The sequence below is a fragment of the Hydra vulgaris genome, chromosome 07 (assembly GCF_038396675.1).
Source record: "Hydra vulgaris chromosome 07, alternate assembly HydraT2T_AEP".
NCBI classification, from domain to species: domain Eukaryota; kingdom Metazoa; phylum Cnidaria; class Hydrozoa; order Anthoathecata; family Hydridae; genus Hydra; species Hydra vulgaris.
In genome coordinates, this window is record NC_088926.1 from 18,705,229 (window position 1) to 18,731,853 (window position 26,625).

At 26.4% G+C, this 26,625-nt stretch overlaps 1 protein-coding gene across 2 annotated transcripts; it reads left to right on the forward strand.

The window, feature by feature from the left end:
- The first annotated feature begins 423 nt into the window (after positions 1-423).
- LOC100209032 (uncharacterized) lies at positions 424-26,437 on the forward strand. Of its 2 annotated transcripts, XM_065801277.1 has the most exons (8): positions 424-645; positions 6,854-6,940; positions 7,348-7,542; positions 12,680-13,738; positions 13,830-13,964; positions 24,625-24,702; positions 25,147-25,222; positions 26,056-26,437. In XM_065801277.1, exons 1-8 carry the CDS (start codon positions 561-563, stop codon positions 26,306-26,308), a joined length of 1,968 nt encoding a protein of 655 aa, XP_065657349.1. In that variant the 5' UTR covers positions 424-560; the 3' UTR covers positions 26,309-26,437. The 2 variants fall into 2 exon arrangements, with proteins under 2 accessions (XP_065657349.1, XP_065657350.1); XM_065801278.1 differs by lacking the exon at positions 25,147-25,222 and having other exon boundaries at positions 431-645; positions 26,056-26,222.
- The last annotated feature ends 188 nt before the right edge of the window (positions 26,438-26,625 follow it).

Here is a 26,625-nt window from a genome sequence, read left to right on the forward strand (position 1 = left end):
TATATATATATATATATATATATATATATATATATATATATATATATATATATATATATATACATGCATACACATGAACACAATGCAGTGATTATATGATAATTTAAAGTTAGGAGTTTTTAAATTTATTTTGAGTAGTAGTGTAACCATTTATTGCAGAATATTTTAAAGTCTTAAGATGTTTTTAACTTTGGTTTTTTTATTTTGTTCTTTGTTTTACACAAAGCTTGTTAATTTCCAAAATAATTCCAGTTAGTTGAACAGATGTGTTTATTTTTATCAATGTGAAATCTAAAAACTCTTAGACACAAATTATTATATACAAAGCCTCAATTTTTAATGTTTTTAGAAACAAGGCTAAATATTATTTAAAATAGTTAACCAAAATTAATGTTATTTAATTAATGTTAATTAATGCTATCTAGTTTATAGATTAATGAATAATATAAATAAAATTGATAATTAAGAGCTTTAATTTAATCAAAATAAACTAGCAAAAAAATAGCATAAACAGTGCTGCTGTATCTTTCAAAATAACCTTTGCAAGTTAAATTTAAAATATGTATCCTTATCCTTTGGAAAGAATATGTCTTACTTTTATTTCAAGAAATGAGTTTGTTGAATGCAACATAAATAGAATAAAAGGTACTTTAAATTATATTTGTAGAAGTTTTCTTTCTAGAAACATGGTTAGCTTGCTATTATAACAAGTATTTGTTCTCTGTAATATCTTGAATCTGTTAAATATTTAATTTTTGGTTAGTATTTATGTATAAATATATATATTATAATATATAAAAATAATCATAAAATATACTAAATTAGGATTTAGTATATTTTATGAGCAATTGTTCTTAAACCTGATTTTTAGTACAAAGCATTAGTAATTGTTTTTAACAGAGATTTTAAAATAGTAACTTATTTAGCTTAATCAGGGTAAACAAATCACTTCAAAATTAAAAATAAGGCTATTTAGTTTGATTTGAAAAATTAAAAAAACTTTATAAAAATGTGCATGTGTGTGTATACATATATTTTGTATATACATGTGTTTGTGTGTGTGTTTATATATACATATACACACATATTCTAATAAATATAAAATTGAGTTTAGGAATAGATTTTTTTTTTACCTTTGGGTTCTTATAATTTTTTTTTTACTTATTTGTAACTTTTTAAAAAATGTTTTTAACTTAGCTAAAAAAATTCTGGTTAGTTCTGTTTGAGTTTTTCAGATGCCATATTAGATAATTTTTAATAGGGATCTTTTATAAAGTAGGTACCCAGGTAAAGGGGCAGGGGTTACTAGAAAACATACAAATGTGTACCAGGGAGGAAGAAGGTTCGAGACAGCAATTACATGTTTGACTATCTTTTGATCTGTATCTCTCCAAAAAACTTGATTTATTTTTTTAACAAAAGCATTGAATTTCATGAGTTTAAAAAATTAAATTAAAATATATTATTTCTTGTAACAGAGATATTTCAAATTAATTAAAAGTTTTATTGTTTTTAATATTTTGAAAAATTTTATGCGTCGAGGAAAGGAAAGTTGATTTTGTAATAAATTATATGTACGTACGCAGAAGCGAGTTGTTAAGTGCATACAGGTGTGTACAAAGGAGGCGGGGGAGTTCTAAATTAGTGGTGTTACTGCATACATACTTTACGGATGCCCCCTTTACTTGTATTTTTAAAGTATGAAAAGAATTGAACAAGAGAGTTTATAAAAATTTTTTAATTAGTAAAATGATAAGTTAACTTGTTTAAAATTTGATAACAAAAAAACAATTTTATTTAAGTTTTCTTTTTACCTTCAGTGTGACCACAGACTAATTTGTTACAATTAATGGTCATGATTAATTTTTAAACCTGTTGATTAAATAGTATAATTACTTTAGAAATCTGCTTAGTTAATGCTTACCACACCTTAAAATTTTTATATTCTGAAAAAATTCCATAATTCAGTTATTAGTTAAATGCAATACAATGAATGTATGATATTTAATGATATGATAGTACTGCAATATTATTGTGCAATATTATTTATAGTATGAATATTCAATATTATAATTCTTTTTATTAGTATCTGAGAATTGCAATATCAAATAGCATTATTATTATAAGTTTTTTATTAAAGGCAAAAAAAATTATTAAATTGCAAAACAGAAATAAAATTAAAAAGTTTATTTATTTTTAAAATATAGAAAATAAAATGATTAAAAAGTTAAAAATATTTTTTTTAATAAGTAAAAATCATACATACCTTAATGTTTTTTTGCAGTGATAAAAAAAAAATCTTTAATCACTTAATTCAGGTTTATTCCATAAAAAAAAATTAATTTTAAAAATATGGATTAGGGAAGAATTCAAAGAAAATAGTTCTTATTTCAAAAAACTTTTTGTGATAAAAAGGTTGTTTTTTTTTAAAAAAAAATAAATTGTTTTTGATGTTTATTTTCAACTTAATGTGAAGTGTAATTAAAAAACAATGAATAAAATTATTTTAATGAACTTATCAGGCAATACTGATAAATTGACATGCTAAATAGAAAAATGATAACAAGTTTTAATAAAATATCACATAAAAATGAATTTTAAAATTATTTCAGTGTTTAAATTAGGAAAAATAGAAATTTGTTAAAAAAATAGCAAACAAAAAAATGCAGTCTTTGGTTTTTTTGCCCAAAAAATGACTCACATCTCTATTTATGCATAAGGAAGAAAACATTAGAAAAACATTCAGATTTAAAATTTATAAAACCTTAGCACTTCATTCTTATTTAAAGCCTGAATTCAAATTATGTAAAAAAATTTGAAAAATTCTTTTTATGCTTTCTAGGCTGGTTGTTCTAAATAATACAATGAGATAACTGTTCAAACTTGAGTATATAGTTGCAAAGTATATAGTATATATCATCAGCAAATAGAGCCACTTTAAAGGTGAGATTATTATTAATTTTAATGAGAACAGCAGAGAATCAAAGATGGAACCTTGAAGTAAACCAGAAGTTTAAATTTCCAGAACTGAAAAAAAGGAAAGTGTTGTTCTTCAAGTACAACTTTAATACTGCAATTAGATAAGAATGATTATTTTATGGTGTACCATGAAAAGTTTTTGATATATAAAAAACTTTTCCAGATACACCATATGAAGCAAGTTTATGTAGAAGACCAGCACTCTAGACTTTACCAAAAGCTTTTGATATATCAAAAGAAATAGCCTATGCCTCACCGCTTCCATCTAATGCACATTAGAACCTTTGTTGTAACACTTAACAAATTAGTAGTGGAACAAGAAGATCAAAAACCATATAGATTCTCAGAGAGTAAGTTTTTAGACTCAAAAGGACTCAAGAGGTATATTGTTATATAACTCATCGAGGTATATTGTTATATAACTCACAGAGATATATTGTTTGACTCAAGAGGAGATATTAGAAATTTGTTAGTTAAGGATTGAAAGATTTTGCTAATAGTATTAGGAAAACTGTTTGAAAGAAAGTTAGAGGGTATGAGTGATCTCCATACTTTTTAAAAACTGGAACCACAGATATTGTTAACCAGCAGAAACTAAAAAGTTTAAGTTAAAAAAGTTAAAACTAAAAAGTTAAAACTTTAATTAGTTCAGAGAATAACAAAGAGAGTTCTTGATAACACTTTTGTAAGAGTTTCGCAGGACCACAATGTTAGACCACAAATGTTAGACCACAATGTATACCAAAATGTTAGACCACAAATTGAGACTAATGGACCTTAATGTCAAACAATGCTTTTTCGCATTGATTTCTTGCAATAATAAAAAGATATTTGTTCTCTAGAGAGTTGTTCCTTTGAAACAGATGAAAGAAATTATTATGATTAGAAGTTGCAACTGCACAAGATAGTGAAAAACATGGAGTAGAATGAGACTTGATTTAAAGCTAATGAGAAGGAATAAAAGCTTCCCTGCCTGCATGAACTTAGGAGATTTCATAGAAGACACAATTTTCAGCAAAGACAAAAACATCAACCCCATGGGCTATTATTGGCCATTATTATATATATTATTATTATATATGGGCCGGAATCCCAAGAGGTTTGAGATGAAAGTTTTAGTGTGATTATGGCATAAATTGAGCTTCCTAAAGAGGAACAAGGAGAAACTGAACACAAGCAAAGGTCAGAGACTATCAAGGGATAAAGGTAAGTGATTCTGATTTTCTGGAAAACAAGTCACAAGTTAACTATCTAAGAGATTATTTGTCTAAGAGATTAGCAAGATTGAGAAAGACAAAAATTTAGAACCTACTAGTCTATTATGTATGTATGTATGTATGTATGTATGTATGTATGTATGTATGTATGTATGTATGTATGTATGTATGTATGTATGTATGTATGTATGTATGTATGTATGTATGTATGTATGTATATGTATACATATCTTTAGTGTTGACATCATGTATAAAAGTATATGTTATATTAGTAAGAAAACATCAAATAATACGAATTCTCTAAATACAATTAATAATTTGTTATTAGAAAATTTTGCTGAATTATGGTTACCAGCATCATCAGATGTAAAAATTTTTACAAAAAATTTTTACAAAAAATGTATGTATGTATGTATGTATGTATGTATGTATGTATGTATGTATGTATGTATGTATGTATGTATGTATGTATGTATGTATGTATGTATGTATGTATATGTATACATATCTTTAGTGTTGACATCATGTATAAAAGTATATGTTATATTAGTAAGAAAACATCAAATAATACGAATTCTCTTAATACAATTAATAATTTGTTATTAGAAAATTTTGCTGGATTATGGTTACCAGCATCATCAGATGTAAAAATTTTTACAAAACTTTTTTACAAAAAATGTTAGAAACAGTTTAGAATTAACTGATGTCAGCAGTTGAATGGCTTCTTTCTTGCTTAAGTAAAAATGTAAAAAAAGTCCAAAATTTAGTTTTCACAAACTGCCCGTTATCTAAATTAATTCTGCCATGTAAAGGTGAACATTGAAACCTCTGTATTTCAAGAGCTTCATGCACATTTCGAACAAATTATTATGATTAGAAATTGTTTTTACGTTTTCCCACTTTATTTTCATGTATTATTATTCCTTGTATCCATCAATACCACTAAAAGAAGCCACATTAATTCTTATAGACCAATTAAATAAAGATGATTTCTACAAATATTCTACTAAGCTTACTATATCTGAAACAAGACAACTCATAAAGCTTTGTTTACGTTGTTGTTATTTTCTGTGGAACAACAAAATCTATGAGCTTGAAAATTCCAGTCCTATAGGTCTTTCATTCATGGTTGTACTTGCAGAATCATTTTTACAACATCACGAACAAAGCACTTTTAATTTCTCAAATCATGACTCTAAGATTCTAAACGCAATATTTAAAGGTTACGTTCACAGGGCTTATTCTATATGCAGTAATTTATATTTATAAGATGAGATTAATTTCCCTAATCATTTCTTTAAAGAAAATGGGAACACCGTATGACAACTTAAACGGATTGCAAACTTAATTGGAAATAAATGGTCCCTAAAAATCAACAAAATTCAATCAGACTCTCTTAATCTCCCTACTGTATCACTACCGTGGATACCATCACTATCCCCGAAACTATGAAAAATGTTTCAGAAAGCAGGTTATAGAGTAGTCTTCAAATCAAATCTAAATTTAAAAACATTACTAACGTCAAATAATAGTCAACTTGGAACATATTTGATTGAATGCAAATGCTCAAAGAGATATGTAGGCAAAACTAAGCTTCAAATTAGGACTCGAACTCAGCAACATCTGAAAAGTTTAAACAAGGGAAAACATCAGTCTGCAATAGCCATCCATAATAAGTTTTGCTCACAAGAAATAAAGGGGGAAAACGTAAAAACAATTAAACAAAAGAATTATATATATATATATATATATATATAATATATATATATATATATATATATATATATATATATATATATATATATATATATATATATATATATATATATATATATATATATGTATCTATGCTTGTATGTATGTATGTGCAGTTAATTCCCGACAACTTGAACCTCCAAGGGACCAAGTAAAAATTTTTTACATCTGATAACAATCTATTTTATTCAGATTTATATACAATGAAAAAATAAAGAAATTATTAGGCTACAGTTATTTATGCTTTATATGGAATGACTGCTTATTTTAATAAGAAAATTAATTATGGCTTTACTTCCATTACAAAAGTTCGAGTTATCCAAAGAAATTTGCTGAAAAGGGTACGAAAAAATGGTTTGACTTAAGGAAGTTCGAGTTCAAGGTTCTACTTAACTGGAGAATTTTAGTAATTACTGATTAGATAATTTCAGGAGACCAAATGAAACAGTTTAAGATATTAAAAGTTCGAGTTAACCATTGTTTGACTTACCGGGAATCAACTGTATGCATGTGTGTATGTATGTATGTATGTATGTATGTATGTATGTATGTATGTATGTATGTATGTATGTATGTATGTATGTATGTATGTATGCATGCATGTAAGTTCACAAATATCTTTATGGACTTAAAACATCATACTAAAAAAGTGTCATCTATGGAAGCTTAAGTACATATATTGACTGAGGATTTGGGTTTTAATATTATTTGCATATAAAACGCATTTATTACTGCAAAGAAATTTCTTTGTTTCATTCTTCTTTTTTTTCTCTTCGTCTGAAAAATGAAGCTAAAGTTGCCTTTTAAAACTTAAAGTGTGCAAAATCTATTACCACATTTAAGTTTGCTAAAGTAACATAGAAAAAATAACTTGATTGTTAAAGGTTTTATTTTTTATTTAGATTTGCCTTATGTTCTTATTCAGAGACTAGTTGTTCATTTATCTCCTTATGGTCTATACATATTGGAGAAAAAGAATGTATTTCAAGGTTGGTTAGTATATATATATATATATATATATATATATATATATATATATATATATATATATATATATATATATATATATATATATATATATATATATATATATATATATATATACACACACACACATATATATATATATATATATATATATATATATATACACACACATATATATATATATATATATATATATATATATATAAAATGTTGTTTTATTAAATAAACATTTTCATGTATTAATTTTTGAAAATTAATATTTATATATTGATTAGAAAAAAAATTAAATTCATGACTTTTGGTATTTGAATTAATGATATTAATCTGATTTCGTAATATTAATTATTTTGTTATGGATATTTTTATTAAATGATTCATTTTTACCATTCATTTTTTTATACAATTTTAGGTGCTAGTTTAAAAGAAAAATGGCTGACACAATGGCAGCTTGCTATGTGTTGTCGTTTAGATATTCGAAAATATTTAGAAGAATCTATTACATGGAATTCTCATTGCACTCTTAAACAATTCAATGAACAGGAAGTATTTTATAACAGCCTAATGAAAGAAATTATTGAGAATTTACAGTTAAAGAAACCCATTGGTATATATAAAATTAAGTAATAAATTTAATTTATATAATTTATTTTTTATATACAATATATAATATATTTTGCTTTTCGATAAGATTCCTTTTACAATTAGTCAATAGCTTTCAATAACTTGCTGCTCAGGACGATTAGGAGAATTTGCTTCATTCTGTAAAAGTTTGACGACATTTTGTTCATACCAAGAGACTTCTTGGAGTAGTGGATTTTAGCTAAATCAGGCCAAAATATTGTGAGGATATTATGCTTTTGAATAAATGGCAAAAGGATTCTTTAAGCATTTTTTTATATACAAATTCATGTTCAAAGTTTTACGAGAAGTGTAAGGTGTACTTTTTAAACCCAAGGAGCAGATTGCAATGTTCAAATATATTTGAATTTTTAGGCCACATATTTAACTTTCAATTGATAAAAATATTACTGGCCAGGCAGTTGCGAAAAGCCTTTTTTGCAATAGACTTCATTGTCTTTAATTATGCACACGTTTTCTTGGTTTAAAAGTTTATATAGATTTTTTGAATGGCTAATTGCTTTAATTTCTCCACTAATGGATCAATTTTGAGTTTTCTTTTTATGATATACTTTAGTTCTTAAGATTTCTTTTCCTATCAAAGCTTAGCTGCATTCAAATTTTCTCATAATATCTTTTAGCCACTGACATGAATTTGTCTTTATTAACCTTGTATTGTTAATACAAGGTTAATAATGACAATAAAAATGATCTGAATTTATATTCATATATTAATTCTATTTATATATTTTTATGGCAAAACATAAAATAAAGAAAATAAAATGAAATAAAAAAATAGCATCATTTTTCATAATTTACCATCCCTTAAATAATAACCTTACCTGAAATATAGAAAAAAAATTAAAGAATAAAACCTTATAAAATCTTTTAATTCTCCCCTTTAAAAATAAATATTTTGCAAACAGACTTTGACAAAAACAATGTTTAGAAAATGGTTAATAAAACACATTTGAAGCCACAAACATTAACATATAAAGATCTTATATGATTTCTGATCTACATAACTGGTTAATGCCAGGAAATAAATCAGAATGTAACTCTTTAATAGTTTCCTATTAAATAATTAAAAGTCAATGAAAATCTGTCTAGAGCAAACCACGTGGAATCACAGGCATTAAATTTTTAAATATGTATATTAGCATATAGTATAGAGATTATCCAACACAATTTATTTTTTTTTACAAGGTTTCTAGAAATTATTTTTTACTACACAAGATAGTGTGAAAGATTGAAATTATAAATGTTGAATCATTTTCTAGAAATAAACTCTAGGTCTTTAGATATTATTAGGGCTTAAAGATTTGAAAATCTTGGGTTAGTACTTTTTACAGGTAGTACCAGACTAAGCTTGATCAAGTAAAAATGAAAAGTCTGACAAAAAAAATAAAAAATAAAAATTAAAGTTAGATCAATGAATGCATTAGGTCTTAAATTTAAGTCTTGAATTCATTAACTCAAAATTAATATTTGTTTGTAAATTATAAATTATTAGTATATTGCTCTCTTGATCTCTTGCTACTTCCATATTAAATTCATCATTTTTCTATGATGTTTATTATTTGTGAATATTGTTATTATTTTATCAAATTTTTTGTACAATAATCTTCATGATACACCACCTAATGCAGTACATCAATTCTAATAATAACAGTTTTTACAATAGTTCAGGGTTGCCACTCAACCTGGAAAACCTGGAAATAGCATGAATTCCAGGGAAAACCTGGAAAACTCAGGGAATTTTTTTTTTTTATAAATCAGGGAATACTCAGGGAAATTTTTTTTTCCATTTTTGTAAAATAGTTATTTATCAAATTATTTACAATAGTTTAAACTAGTTAAAATTCATAATGTATATTATTAGTAATTTTTTATAAGATTATACAATTTATTTTAAATTTGGTTTGGTTTAATCTCACAATGATGTTTGATACTGTTGACACATTTTTGAAAAATAAAATAAATTTCAAAATAACTTCATTTGAAAAATAAAATAAATCTCAAAATAACTTTATAAAAACATTGAAATAAAAAATCAAGAAAGTGACATCTTTTTCTGATAACCCCCTTCCTTTCCCTTGTGCTTTTTCCCTCTTTTTATCTTTACCACAACCCTATTTGCTTGATGTGCTTAATGGATGGACCCTAAATAAAATAATATAAAAATGTATTATATTCAATTTTATAATTTGTAATCATTTTATCTATAAATATATAATATGGTTGTAAGAAGAATGCATTTTTTTAGAGTTATAATAATAAATAAAATGGATCAAACATTTTTTTAAATGATTGACTTACTCACCCAGAGTATATAGAATGGCTTGTAAAGACCAATGACAATAAATTTGCTAGATGTAGCAGTTGCTGCAAAACATTTAACTTGTCAAATATGGGAGTTTAGGCAGTTAAGAGTCATAATGAAGGTAAAAAGCACCAAGTTAATGATTTAGCTAAATCCAGAAGTCACTTTTTCAAACCTGTTGTACAAAATTCTACTATTACACCAACAGTACCCCTGGCAATAAGTCAAAGAACTTTAGAACTTGTTGTTGCTTCTAATGAAGAAACAAGATCTGAAATTAAATGGGCTCTTGCAACTGTTATGTATGGATTGTCAAACAATGCTTCTGCTAATATGAGCCAATTATTTACTAGTATGTTTCCAAATAGTAACGTTGCAAAAGGAATAACATTAGGAAGAACAAAAATAGGGTATATGATTAATTTTGGGTTAGCACCATATTTTAAATTGTTACTTCTTGAAACTATCAAAAGTTCACCATGTTATGTTGTCTTGTTTGTTGAAAGTTTAAGCAAAGTTACACAAAATTGTCAAATGGATATTATTGTTAGATTTTGGAATACTCTAGAAAACTAGGTTAATGTGCGATATTTGAGTTCAGTTTTTCTTGGACACTCTTCTGCAGTGCATATACTATAAGGTTTTAATAAAGAAATAGAATGTCTGGACTTATCAAAAATGATCCAAGTATCATGGATGGGCCTAATACAAATTGGAAGTTTTTTAAAAAACCTTTTATATACCGAAATGAGTGTGAATTATATTCTTTATTTGACATTGGGATTTGTAGTCTGCATTCAATACGCTTTTAAGATCGGTTCTGAGTCTACATCATAGAATTTAAAGAGTATTCTTAAAGGAGCATATCAAATATTGCATGATACTCCTGCTAGAAGAGATGACTAAAGCAGTGTCACTGGGTCAAATCGCTATCCATTAAGTTCTGTTCAACCTAGAAGGATTGAAGACCAAGTTGTTTCAGATCCTTTAATTGAAATATGGGACAACATTGTGAAATTAATTAGATTTTGGGAAACCTACTTGACACTATCAGACCAATCAACCAATGATTCCATACATGTACAATGATCTTAGGGAATTAATAACAAATATTTTAACTTTATTCATTAAACCATTAGTAATTCAAAGTTGCAAAAAAGGTAGTAATTTAAGAAAATTAGATCTATAAAAAAGATTATTTGCTACACAGGAAAGATGTTATTATAGGTTTTGCCGCTGAAGTTTCAATAAAAAAACTTTTAAAAAAAGATAAAACTACTCTTAATGAAGTAAAACAGTTTAGAAATGAACGTGTTTTATTTCTCACAAAAGCCATGGAAATTTATTTCTCACAAAAACTTTCTGTTGAAACGCATCTCGCTAGACTCTGCAATCATAGCAAATGCAAGTTGTTTTGAACCAATCGAACTTAAAGCATCATCAATTGAGTTTAATCAAAATAAACTAAAAAGGTTGTTGCATTATCTTGTTAGTTTAAAGATTAAATCTGCAACACAAAGTGATAAAGACATGTATTCTATACTTTTAAGAAATGACAATGGCTTTTCACAACTGCCTGGCCAGTAATATTTTTATCAGTTGAATAAATATAGAAAGATTTCTTAATTTTGATTAAAAAAACACTCGTTTAGATACCTTCTTTTTTCATCAACATGGATATAGCCAAACAAAGGAACTTTCTTATATTATCAAAATGATTTTAACTGTAAGTCATGGTCAAGCTTTTGTAGAAAGGGGTTTCAGCATAAACAAATCAATTCTAAACAAAAATATTCAGTTAGACTCAATAGTTTTGCATCGCATTATAAAAGATCATATGAGTTCTCAAAAAGTTCAAGCTGACACTATAAATATCACAAATGCATTAATGTTATCAGTTAGGTCAGCCAGACAACAATACCAAATGAGTTTAGCAGAGAAAATTAATTCAAGGAATGAGTGTGAATCAAACCACCAAAGAGCAATCTTATTAGAAGATATCGAAGAAGTAGGAAAAAAAAAATTTATTTGTAAAAGCATGTTGTATATTAAACAAAGATTTTATTCAATCTGTTGAAGATGCTGACAAAAATAATGATTTAACAATGCTTTAAAAAGCAACTGCTTTAAAAAGAAAATGTGACGAAACAGAAAAAGAATCAATGGAGTTCAGTTTTAGAACTATTAAATGGAAAGAAAAAACTTATTGATAAAGTTTCTTACTAAAAACTGTTTTTTGTGTTCAATTTTAAAATTGATAAAAAATATTTGCATTGTTTCATTGTATTTAGTGCATTTAGAATCTATTTAAATTATTTATTTATATATAAAGATATATATACAGTAGTGGCCAGAAAATTAAGGCAGGCTATGTGTTTAAAACTTTTTAACTTATTGTTTATTTATGGCGTTATTACCTTGGATACAAATAATTTTTTTATTATATTTTGATTTTTAAAGATATTTCCGGGATTCCGGAAATAATATGGAAAACTCAGGGAAAAACGTTATTTACTCAGGGAATACTCAGGGAAAAACCTTTAAAATTATAGTGGCAACCTGGTAGTTAAACTCATTAAAGTAATTGATTACAGTTTAAACAAATGAATGTTTTAAAAATCAGTTAAAAAGTTATGTTTTTTTTCAATTTTTTAGCAAATAATCTCATACTTTTATATTATTGCATACCACTTTTTCATATTATATTAATTATTACATTTTATTGTAATGTTGCTTTCTTGATGTGAAATATATATAATTTGTTATTTTAAATATTTAGTCATTGTTTTTTTTATTTTAGAACAATGTTATCAGTCTGCACTTTTATTGTATATGAGTTATCCACATTCTTGTGACTCAACTTCCAATTTTGAAAGTATCACACAAAAGTATGATCTGAAAACATTCTTGTCATATTTGTCAAGTCATGTCACACTATTACATGTAACAGCATTTACAGCAACAAGAATTGTTGAGTATATGGATATTTTTCAAATTATTATTAAAAAAATTACCAAGCTTAACATCAATCTATTGCACAGACCTTATTTTAATTTGAGTAGTTTATGTTTGATCATAAATCTCGGGAGAAAACACAACTTACAGTCGATAAAGTTAGCTTACAATACAAACTTAAATAGTTTTGATTCAAGTTGCATTACAAATATTTTTGATTCTATCTGTGATAATATGAATTATACTTTTTCTATTGATGATTATGATAAAGAGTTATGCTGCAGTGATGATGGCTTATCTGAGCCTTCTTTGAGTTATCAGTATGCCTGTATTGATGATTTGTATGATATTGCTGTTGAAAGTATTTCAAAATGTCAGTCTGTCGATACTAGAGTTATTGAACTTGAAGTTGTTACAAATGATATTGAGTTTTCTGATATTTTACTAACTTATTTGCCAATGTGGACAAGTTTAGAGAGTTTATGTATTCATTCTTTAGAAGAAAATGTTATTAATTTTTTTTATTGCATCAAAAAATCTATCACAAGTTTAAAATATTTAGAAGTCATTCCATTAGAAATATTTCCAGAGCCAAACATAGTAGACGTTCTTTATCCAAAATGCTTGGTTCATCAAAACAATAATTGCCATATTACAAAGTTTGTGTATCGTGGTCAACTACCATTGCCTGTTTTAGAAAACATCTTAAAGACATCAATATGTAAAAATAAAAAAAATGAAACTGATAAATGCCAATTTTCTGGTGTTACTTCTCTTACAACACATTTGGGTGAAGATTTTAATTTTGCAATTTTTTTTGTTGGAAATACTTTGTTGAAAGAGTTAACTCTTTACCAGACTTGCAGTTATCACTATGATGATAATCTCTTTGAAGCACTGGTAGGTAGGTTGGTTGGGGTGAAACATTTTTTTTTTTCTTTTTTTTTAGTAAAAATAAGTTTTATAAAATAAAAAATTATGCGAGTTTTTTTTAGACCATCCTTCTTTGGAAACATTTAAAATAGAATCAATCTACAAGAAACCACCACATCCAATTGTGTTATCCGTTTCTTCACTCTTATTCAATAAAACCTTGACCCAACTGGCAATAGTAAAATGTTTTAATTCAGGTATGTTGTAAAACATCTTGTTCATCCTAATTGCTTCTGCATTTCCTAAAATTTTAATAGCCCAAAATGTAAAACTTTTTCTTATATTAAAAAGAATAGTAGTATTGTTTTGATTTTTAATTAATTTTAAGCAAAAACATCTTCAAAACTTGATATCAGGTGGCGCTCTTAAAAATACTTATCAAAGATATCATTGAAAAATATTAAACCTAAAATCATAAAAAAACATTAAAAAAATTTAAAAACCGCCTTTTTTATTTACTAGTTTTATTGAAAAAAAAAAAAAAAAAAAAGAGGTTAAACTGTCTTAAAAACAGACGTGTTTAAGACAGTTTAGTCTCTTTTTCTTTCAATGTTACTTTTTTATAAAAGTAATAAAGATAAATTATTTTTGTAAAACTTGAAAAAACATACCAATGTTTGAGAATTATATTAAAGTTTTCAGTAAAAAAATATTCAATGTTTGAGAATTATATTTAAGTTTTCAGTAAAAAAAATATTTTTAGAAAAACGCCTTCAAATTGAAAAAATTAAACCATTTGTAAAATTAACATAAAAAGTATGAGGAGGTAAAATAATTTACCAATTGTTTAACATCATTTCAGTAATTTACCACTGACATAGGTCATATCAGTGTAAGGCAGAACCATTTTTCTCAACATTCCTAATTTCAACACAATACATTTTTAGTTACTGACACAAAATAATAACACTTCATTATGCTTTAAATTGACTAAAAACTAAAATTAAATTCTTGTTATATTTTTTATAACATGAACTTTAATTAACTATTAAGATTAATATGAAGTTAACTTATATTTTACAGGAGTTAATAATTTTTTGGTATCCCCTTAATTAATTATTCTTTAAAAAAGAAAATTGTCTTAAAAATGTTAAATGCACACAACTAAATAAATTTATTAAAAAAACTAAGTTTATTATAAATAACTAAGCAATTGAGTACAAATACTTTTCAAACAAAAAAAGTTTAATTTACAATCAAACATATGTATAACAAATTTAAAAAAATATGTAAACTTTGATCTTTTATATTGCATTAATGCCTCATATGACAAACCTAAAATAAAAATTGTAACAGATAAATAGACATAAAAGGAAAAAAAACAACTGGAAAACGAATTACCTGCTTTTCGGTAACCTATTGTCATACTTCAGCTGCTGTCATGATGTAGCTTGTCGGTGTTGTTTAATGGCGTTATTTCATGTTGGCTTTTAGTAAACTTTATTTTAAAAGACATCACAATAGGTTTAAAATATTTTAATTAAAAAGCAAAATAACAAATGCTTCAAGGAGTCAAACTATAAACATAGAAAACATAAAGATAGAAAATCAAATTGAGATATAAATAAATTGCATTCATATAGTTAAATATATTGTCTTGGCTTATAGTAAATTTTAAAAGCAGTGAGTTCAATAAATTAAACTACCAATTAATTATTTTTAACAATAGAATGTAGCATCATTATACTATGATAATTGGATAATGAATCAATTTAACTATATTTAAGTTTAATTGGTGAAAAAACAAATAAAATTTTAATTAAAAAAGACCAAAGCAAATCGAATATACAACAATATATTATTAAAAAAAATTACAAATAAAAAAATCACCAAAGAAAAAGCAGCGACAAAAAAGTTATAAATATCTTTACTGATTGAAGACATTTACAACCTTTTGGTTGCTGTTTTTTCTTTGGTGTCTCCCAACACCCCGGTATGGATTAGCCCTCCATTTGAAGGAGGGCTCATCCATACCGCCATTACTACACCACTTATTAAAAGACCTCTCAGAGAGAGGCCCTGGGTGTTGGGAGCGATAATTTCTGTAGTGGTCAAATGTTAACGAATCTAAAATCACAAAAGCTATCAAATGTTAACGAATCTAAAATTACAAATAGAAGAATACAATAAAAATTATATTTGCAATTTTATTTAATCAAAATATAAAGCATAACCTCACCATTTTCACAGGTAACCAAAGACAATGCTAAAATTATTTAAAAAAAAAAGAAAAAGTAAATTAAAAAGGGTTAAACATGTGAAAAATTTTATTTTAATAAAAATATGAGTAAAATGCGAACAGTTAAAAAATGTCATATTTATTAAATAGTTCTTTCACCTATTGCAACATATTTCTCCATACAAAATATATAAAATATAAAACAGCCCTACCAGTTACGCTTCTACCAGACACTAAAGACAAAAAAATATACCTCAGAGTAGTCGATAAAATAATATTTACATATAAATAAATAATTATAATTTTTTTACCTATTCCCCTCATTTCCTTCATAAAGTTGTCTAAAGTAAGAAAAAAGATAACTGAAGCTAAAACTAACTAAAAATAAACTAAAAATAACTATAAACTAAACCAAAACTATAAACTAAAATAAACTTTAAATCCTAATATCTGTACCTCAGAAGACAAAGGTAGGTTGTCCAGTTTTTTGTGAAAATGAGTTATGTATGAGACCTTTTTAGTTTTTTCAGTATCTACAGAGGTATAAAGACTGTTGTCCTACGACAGTGTGAAACAAAGTTAGGTCAATATAAAAAGTCTGGTGTCCCTACAATGTTTAAGGGAAAAATGTCTGTTGTCCAGAAATGACTTTTCACTTTTTTTATTTAACTTTTTCTTTTTTTTTTGTCAAAATTATATTTCATGTGCCTTAAGACAAATTAAATAAAACACGAAAAAAATTACATAAATTTAACCATCAAGAATATGCCAATAAAGACTAATTATTTTAAATTTCCTCTCTCCTGAACAATTTCTAAAATGTGACAACCGACTTTTGACTTTCGAGGTACAGATATAAATGCTTCATTTGTTTAACTATACTAATCATATAATTTATACTTAGTTTTTGTTCCAACTCTTCTAGAAGAAAAAATAAAATAAATTAAAGTACTTGAAGTTACAACTGTATAATACAACTGCAACTTCATTATGTGAAGGGAGATTACAGCAACGTCTATCTTGCCCTTCAAATAAAAACATTTTTACAACTGACACTGAGCAACCTTCTATAGCTGCTTGATGAATTTCTTTATCTTCCACTTCAGCCTTGTTTTTAAATGCAAGAGCAAATGGGTTCTTTTCACTAATAATAGTTTGCAATCGAAACATTAAATCTTTTAAGCAAAGATCATTACCATGCTGTTGCATTCTAAAATTTACTGCTGCAAGTGGATCATAGATGTATAGTTGACAATATGTCGGCGGAACATCTTGATTTGGCCTAAGATTACCTATACGATGAAAAACTTGACCACATAATCTGAAACATGGGGATCCATGATTCATGAGTTGAACTACATTAACTTTAAATGAAGCAAAAGAAAGACAGGCATTAAAATTTCTAATATATTTAAAAAAATTCAGATTGGCATTTCCATCTGCATGTTTTCCTTAATAAATCTTGTGGAAATGGTGAAGGTTGCGACAAAACTACCTTTCCATTATGGCAACATAAAAAATGTGTTTCATCAGGAAATTTCTTAGCACCACAATGCTGGTGCTAAGAAATGCACGAGCTCTCCTCATTTGGGTTCGAATTATTTGCTGCTTGCCGAGCAGCATTTCTAGCATTTTGTTGATTATTAATTTCATCTTGCCTAAGCCTATCTCTTTCATTTCTGCATCAATTAACTTGCCTATTAACATTTCCATTTTCTAAACTAATATCTGCTTCTAGCCTAATATCATCCATTTAAACTTCACTTTTAATTGAAATTAGTAACAAAAAATCTTAAACGAATTCTGAAGATTGTGATCTTTCCTATATAATTTTTTTTCTTCTCTAAATAGCACACACAAATAACTTTTATATATAACAAACTGTCATTTGAAATAAATTATACAATAATCTTATGACTTTAAAAATATATATATATCAGCTAGGAGATGTTTGAAAAAAATTAACTTAGCAAATAATAATAAAAAATTATTAAAAGAATGCAATTCTAATAATAAACATACTGCTAACATAGAAAAGTTAAAAAAAAAAAAAACGTTGTAAACCCTTTTTTGCAAACTTCAATACAATTTCTTTAAAAATATTGTTAGTAAGCGTTTTTAAAAATTCACAAAACTTTACAATATTTTGTTTTTCTATACCACTTAAATACATCATCTGATAAATCTAAAAAAAAAAAATGTAATGAATAAGTAAATAAATAAGAAAAACATTACATACAAAAAATGAAAATCAATGTACCTGATAGAGAAAAACTGTTGTAATTTTCCAGAGTAGTAGTTGTTAAATATTATTATTTCATGTTAGCTTTTAGAAAATAATTTATGCTGGTACATCATGATTCCAAAATATTTATAGCAAAATCATGTAATAAACAGCGCTAAAGACAAAAAATCAAATTGAGATAAAACAAATTGTATATATGGCAAAATAATTTGTCTTGGCTTTTAGTGAATGATTAAAAGCAGTGATTTTTAATAATAAAATTACCTATTTATCATTTTTAACAATAGACACCAACGTGAAGGTAAGCCAAATGTCTATTAGCTCAAAAGATAACAAAAAAACAACATCACAGCAACAACACACAACAATAGCACACACCATAAGTTAATATAATATGCGTATAACATAACTTAAGTAACATAACATTCATATAACGGGTGATTACTAAAAATCTGGACAAAATTGCTTACATCATATTTCTATATGCAACTAATACTTATTTTTTGAAACAATTTTTAAAATTTTGCAAATTTATTCTTCTTAATAATATATATTAACTTTTATATAAGTATTTTAAATTTAGTATTAAAAATGACGTCAAACGAAGAGCTCCAGAGAAAACGTGTGTACCAGTTTTATCAAGAAAATTCAGATAAACCTAAATCATTCACTGTTTCTTATTTTGAAGCAGAAAACTTATCAAGATCGACTATATATGGAATTATTAAACGTGTAGAAGAAGATAAACCATTTGAAAGGCAAACTGGTAGTGGTAGAAAGCCGAAAATAATGACTAAGCGTGCCATCAATCAACTTACCAAGCTTTTTGACCATAAATGTGGCATTTCTTAGCGTATAGCTTCAAAAAAGTTCAAATGTTCTCAGTGACTTATTTCTAAGACATTGAAAACCAAAACATCAATAAAAAAAAGAAAACAAATGAAGATTCCAAGTCGAACTGCAAAGCCAGAGAGCAAAAAACCGACGTTTGCGTGGTCAACTTTATAAAAATTATAAAGGTTTATTTGGGTTCTTGATGACGAGTCTTATTTTACTCTCTCGAACAGCCAAATTAATGGTAATGATAATTTCTATTCAAGTAACATCGAATTAACACCAAACAATGTTAAATTCAAAGAAAAAAATAAATTTGAAGAAAAGTTATTGGTTTACGTGGTCATTTCGCCTTATGGCCTATCAACTCCATACATTGTACCGTCTGGAACAGCTATTAACCAGCATTTTTATGTTGATGAATGTTTGACTAAAAAACTATTACCACACATCAAACAGCTTCCAAAAAATACCAAATACATATTCTGGCCTGATCTAGCAAGTGTTCATTACTCAAACAAAGCTGTTAAGTTTTTGAATAAAAATGGTATAAAGTTTGTAACAAAAAGTGAAAACCCTCCAAATATGCCTGAATGTCGTTGCATTGAGGATTTTTGGTCTTGTATCAAAGGAGATGTTTACAAAAATGGTTGGCAGGCAGAGAATTTGGATCAATTACGCTCTAGAATAATTTACTGTTTTAAGAAATTCGACAAAGAGCTGGTACAACGCTTGGCAGAGTCTACTAGCAGAAGACTCGACACAATAAGAAGACAAGGTCTTGTTGAATTAAGATAAACGTTTTTATTAAAATTAAAATAAATTTGCTATTTTATTCTTTTTAAAACAATAAAATAGGTCTTCTAGATTAAAAGTTATTTAATTTTTAGTTTTGTCCAGATTTTTAGTAATCACCCGTTATAACAGAACATAAGTAACAACATTATGCAAAATGTTATTAAAATACATTATTATGTATTTTTAGAATAATTAATAATAAAGGCTTGAAAACATCTAGACCTAAAGCAGTAACAGTTTGATACTAAACACTATCGTGTAACCCTCTGTTATAAGTTCATCACTTGGCTGGCAAGGTTGACAAATCTTGCTCTACACGTTTACCAAGTCACAGGACTTTGAAAAACATGAAAACAACGTAATATAAACATATGTACAAACTATAAACACAATAAATGTGTTTAAATATGTATATAAGGTTAAATATATACCTTATATACATATTTAAACACATTTGTAAAACAATTATACAACACATATTAGCACATACACAAACAATAAAAAAACACTTTACATTATTATAAAAACACTTTGATAAAACAACTATAAAGCACATATTACCACATACACATACTTATCAAAAAAGCATAAATGCAAACAGTAAGCATGTACAAACAAAATTTTTAAAAATGACGCGAGAAAATTTAAAAAGATTTAAAGTAAACAAAATATATATATACAAACAATAATTTTTACCTTCATTTTTTTTTCATAAGAACTGTAATCTTCATAACAAAATTTAACCTTTACGTACAATAACATGTGACATGCCATGTAAGTGTTAGCATAAAATTTTAATTTATTTTTCTAAATTTTCTAAAAAAGAACAAAAATAGTTAATAACATCACAGAAATTTCAAAGTAGTAAAATAATAAATTTTATGGAAATAGCATTAGTATAACTTTTTTGTTGCGTAAAAAATAATTAGGCCTCATCCATATCCTATTTTCCTTCTAAAAAATAATATAATAAAAATGAAACTGCTAAAAAAAAATAAAGCTAAAAGAAAAACTAAAACAAACAAAATGTAAACGATATAAAAAATTAAAAGGAGTGATTCTTTCTACTTTATATCTAATAAAAATGTTATATATAGCTATTTTCTATACTTACTTCAATTATAATATGATCAAACTTTACTTCAATTATAATATGATCTTAACGATGATTATTTATCTTAATATGATTCTTTATGTAATATTTCTAAACTAATAAATAATAATTAAATTCTAAAAGGCAAAAAGTTTTAACTCGCTTAAGAGATCTTTCTCCAATGACCGTGTGCTTTTTGAGAACGCGCTCATTTAAAGCCTAGTAACTAATGAAACCACGTTAAACGTTTCTGTAGCAATTATGTTATAGGTTCAGCAAAAATTCAGCAAAAGAAAATAGTCAGTAAAACAGGTTTTAAAAATTAAAAACAGTTTATTCGATCTAATACAATTAGATCCAATAAACGATCTAATTGTATTAGATCAATTAATGAAATTATTTTGTACTAAATTGGTTGTATAGCTTTTTTCAACAAATACCCATAGTTGGTGTAATATGTTTCAGCAAATCTTTTAACTGTTTTGGGTTTTTTAAATAGAAACACTTTTAAATTTCATTTCACTGCACTCTTAATTTCATAAGAACTTTTCCTACTGTGTTCATCAGTTTCATTGATACTAAAAAGTCTTTGCTTAAATCCAAGCGCACTTACAGCCAAAAAGCTTTATAGCCTGCAATTAGTTTCAATACTTTTTAAACTTTCAACCAACATCTTAATCATAACATCACATGTAGATTTAGGAATCTTCTTTATCGTCATCTTCTTCATCTTCTTCTTCAGATTAGCTTTTCAGTTATAAGCTCCTGTTTAAACTTGCGATTTATTTTTAAGGGAGTGACTTTTATATTTATGCATATCTATGTTCCCTGTAATTCAAATATTGATATCAATGTATACATAACCTTTTAGCAATTCTTTATTTATCTTGTGCATTATGTGTAAATTGTAATAATCCAAAGTATAAATACAGTAGTACTTCATAATCAAAAAATAGTGTTGATTTGGGCGGTTTGAATGGTTCTTAACATCTTTTCAAAGCTATCCATTAGGAGCCTAATGGTGTTTTTTTAGATGGATTCCACACCCACTCCCCTTTGTTGTGCACATAAGAGTATATTTTTAAAAAGTTGCAAAGTTTTGGACTAGGGTCCAGGTTTATACGATTATAGGTTAACTATATTATGTAATCCACGCTGTGGTCACACTTTGTAGCCCACTTTGTAATGTGTTCACATTTTGTAACTCACTTTGTGCTGTGTGGTCGGGTGAAATAGACCCCCACTTGTATATATGTTAAACAAATAAAATGATTGTTTTTTTTTTTAGTTTTTTCGTGTTTTTAAACAATATAATGTTAGGAAAATCTTCTAAGAACTGTTTTTTTTTTTAAACATTTTCATTTAAAGCATCATTAGGACAATGTGACAATGGTTGAAGGTTGGCTGCAAGAACAGGTCCAACTATGTTTACAATGTGTTTTTGTACCTTGTCTAAAAGAGAAAGGGCATCATTTGAAGATTCGCTCCAGATATAGCAATTTACAGAACGGATTTGAGATTTATAGAGATAAAGAATAGAATCCTGAATAAGAAAGTGACTAGGATGATAAAGAGATTCAACCTTATCGGATGCTAATTTTGCAATAGGTTTGATAAATGCAGTGTTAGCCAGCCCAATCGCACCACATATGTCACAAATTATTTTTTGAATTAATAGGATTTCAATAAAAACTCTCAATATTTTGTAATACAATAACAATAAATATTCCCAATTTTGAAAAAATGCAGTAAAAATTATATTCCTGGCTAACGCCCTGATATGGTTTCAGAAGAAGACAAAGAGTAGATATGGTTTCCTAAAAGACGAAGAGTAGGTGACTTTGTGTGCAACATTGTGTAATGTCATTATTTCTTTATGTTACATTAATTTTTTTTATTTTTTGCAGATAATTAAAAATGACAGGTAATAAACTAATACAAGAAATGAAAAGACATGTTGTAATTGTAGCATTAAAAGCAGAGCATAGCGATTTACAAATTGCACAACTTCTTAAAGTCTCCCGATCTTAAGTTCTTAAAGTTCGCAAGGAGTTAGAAGAAAATGATGGTGATTGTAATCAAGCTGCTAAACATAAAAAGCATGAGCAACGGTCAGACATGACTAGTACACCTGAATTTATTATTCATGTTCAGAATATCGTTGACAAAAGTCCCCAAAAGTCAAGGAGGTTAAACGCAAAAGACCTGGGTGTTTCAGAAGCCACAATTCAAAGGACTGTTCATGAAAATCTTCGCTACAAGGCTTGAGGAGAGGTCAGTTTATGTCTGAGACCACCAAACCGAATTGTTTGATAAGGTCCAAAAGGCTGTTAAACAAACTTTTAAACATCCTGCTGAGCAAGGCATGCTTTGGTTTTTTTCAGATGAGAAAAACTTTGATCAAGATCAAAAAGTAAACACAAGAAATGACTGATGGCTGTGTGATGACCCTTGCAAAGTTCCAACAGTCATGCACACAAAATTTCCTGCAACTGTTATGGTTTTAGGGTTGTTAGCAACAATGAACATGTGATGCTACCACACTTGCGGTAGTGGTGTAGTGGTAGAGCGCTCGCTTCATAAGCGAGAGGTTCCGAGTTCGATCCCCACCACGTCCCTGGTAGTACCGCGCTCAACTTGTTTCTCCGCGCAGCGGCCTTGTTCGTCAAGGTTCGTGTTTCGGAGTTATAGAGTTGAGAGAGGGTTATAACCACAATTAAGTAGCCTCCTCATCTGTAGTGGCCTTCTGGGCCTTGGGGAGGTGAAATAACACAAAAAAAAAAAAAAAAAAAAAAAACTTCTTTCCGCAAGGACTAAGAGTCACTTCTGCTGCTTACATTGAAGTCCTGGGTACTGTTGTCAAGCCTTTGATCGATAGAGTAAGAAATAGAAGGCCCTACATTTTTCAACAAGACCCTGCACCAGCACATAAGGCTTAAAACACTCAGGAATGGTTGGCGGACCATTTTTATGATCACATCACTCTAAACTTGTGGCCTCCAAACTCTCCAGACCTGAATCCATTTGATTATTATGTGTGGGGCGTTGTCAAGAGTGATGTTAATAAGCATCCCCATAACACCAAAGATTCTCTGAAAGAATCCATTGTATCTCAAGCACGCTTGCAGTGGGTTTAGGTCTCGAATCAAAGCTGTTATTGAAGTAGAGGGGGATTTCATTGAATGAAATTATTAAACAATAGTTTATCTTATATTATTTAGATAATTGATTTTGATTAAAAATATTTTCTGTTTGACTTTTATCATTTATAAAAAATTGAAAAAATGTTCTCAAATAACTGATGCACCCTGTATATATATATATATATATATATATATATATATATATATATATATATATATATATATATATATATATGTATATATATATATATATATATATATATATATATATATATATATATATACATATATATATACATATATATATACATATATATATGTATATATATATATATATATATATATATATATATATATATATATATATATATATATATATATATATATATATATATATATATATATATATTCATTCCTTCATTCATTCATTATAAAAAAAAAAGTACATGCAAAGTTGCCTTTTCAGTAAAACCCTGCATTGGTTTTTTGAAACCAGTATGCCCTTGATTACTTATGCTTTTAATATTTTATTTAGTTATGCAGTCAATGTTTTAAATTATTTTAGGCACACTTGGAAAAGCTTTATCCTTTGCTATCTCTTCATCTAATCTTGTTACTCTTATATGGTCTGATAATGGTTTGGGTAATTTTTTTTTTTTAATTTTATATATTTATCATTTTAATTATCTTATAATTTTTATATGTTATAGTTTTGGAGCTTAGAGTTTTTAATGTTTCTTTTTTTCTTAAATTAAATTTAAACACCAAAAAAGATAGTTTAAACTTTAAAATCTCTAATTTAACATATCTTTTAAAATAGTAATGATAAAGTTTAATCAATTATTAAGTTTTTATCTAGTAGTAATACTACATTATTGAGTTTAAAAAGCATCAAAACTTTGTTTAGTTTAGCTGTACAATTTTTGTTTGATCAAAAAAGATTTTTTTTTTGGCTTTTTTTCTCTAAGTTTTAAAGTTAAGACATTAGTTATTAAAATAATTTTTTTTTTCTTTTTATTTATTTATTGTTTTTTTTTCTTTTTCTTTTGTGATAAGCATGTTTTTTGAATAATTATTAATATTTTAGAAAATGAGGGCCTTAATGAATTTTCAAACATTTTTCTGAATAATGGTTTATCTAAGATTCAAAATCTTGATTTAAGGTAGTCTTATCTTTACTTTTTAAATGAAGTTGAATTTTTTGATTTTACTATTTTTTTACTGTTTTTGTTTTACTGTAGGTGATAATATATTTAGTTAAGTAAATTTCTTTACTGTAGGTGATAATATATTTTGTTAAGTAAATTACTCTGCTATGGCAAATTTAGGTTAAAAATATAATATATTTTGTTTGGGAAACATACACAAGTTATGATATATATTGGAAAGCATATATAAGTTATGATATATATTGGAAAACATATATAAGTTTAATATTAGCAATTGTTGTGTTACATATTAGATTAGCCAGCAATTGTTGTTTTAGATATTTATCATCCTAAGATTAAGAAGCCACTACTGTTAAAGATCTTTTATTTTTGTTGATTTTTATTTATAACTTAAAAATACTTAAAAAACTACTGCATAAAGGAACAAGTTCATACTGTAAAAAATATTAAAGTCAACTTTATATAGCCATTTATCAAATAAGTTTGTTATTAGTGTTAATAATGAATTACTAATAATTAATGTACTTCTGACAAGTTTGTCTCTCTGACACTGACTCTCTGACATTTGTCAAAGTGTCAGTGTCATAAATGTCTTTATGAACCAAAAATAAACTCAACTCATGTCATGTCTTTATGAACCTAAATGAATATAAACTCAACTCAATAGTAATACAAGTACTAACATAAAAAAAGTTTTTGTTCATGATTCAATTTTAAAAAGTTGTTGTTTTGTAAATAATAATAATAATAATTTTGTATATATATATATATATAAATTTATATTTTGATCATTTGCATCTTTTGAGTAGACATTACTTGTAATTTAGTAACAACTTCTTCGATGCACATGGTGTGAGTTTGTTTGCTGATTCATTGGCCCTAGGTTGTCGTTACTTACATAAACTTGTCATTAACTACCAGTGCGATGTAAAGGAAAGAGTAGAGTATTTGATTCATATAAACAAAAGTAAAGAGTCTTTATTAAAAAATATACAGGAAAAGTTTAATTTTCATGTTCACACTGTGATTGGAAGTTCAGGTATGGTGGCGGATAACTTTGATTATATTAGTGAAATGTAATGTTTTTTTGTTTTTTTTTTACAACGTTCTTATTAGTAAAATAAGATGCTTGATTAAATAGAAAAATGCGTATAGATGTATCATGCATAATGCATATAGATTATGATAATGATTATGTGTATAGATTTACATGTTTTAGTCGTTATTATTATAAATGTTGTAAAAACATTAATAATTATTACACAGGTCAGCAAAAAAAATATTATATTATATGTCAAATTTATATTATATGTCAATCTGGGTCTCTAAAGAAGCGTAATTTCATAGAGATTTTAAAAATGTTATTTGTTTATAATAAAAATAAGTACTTTTTGTAT

What these genes read in the sequence shown, in the direction of transcription:
- LOC100209032 (XM_065801277.1), top strand. Translation starts at nt 561, where the DNA reads ATGTATCCTTATCCTTTGGAAAGAATATGTCTTACTTTTATTTCAAGA. An exon ending in ATGGTCTGATAATGGTTTGG is followed by an intron (nt 24,703 to 25,146) that starts GTAATTTTTTTT and finishes TTAATATTTTAG; the next exon opens with AAAATGAGGGCCTTAATGAA. An exon ending in ATTCAAAATCTTGATTTAAG is followed by an intron (nt 25,223 to 26,055) that starts GTAGTCTTATCT and finishes CTTGTAATTTAG; the next exon opens with TAACAACTTCTTCGATGCAC.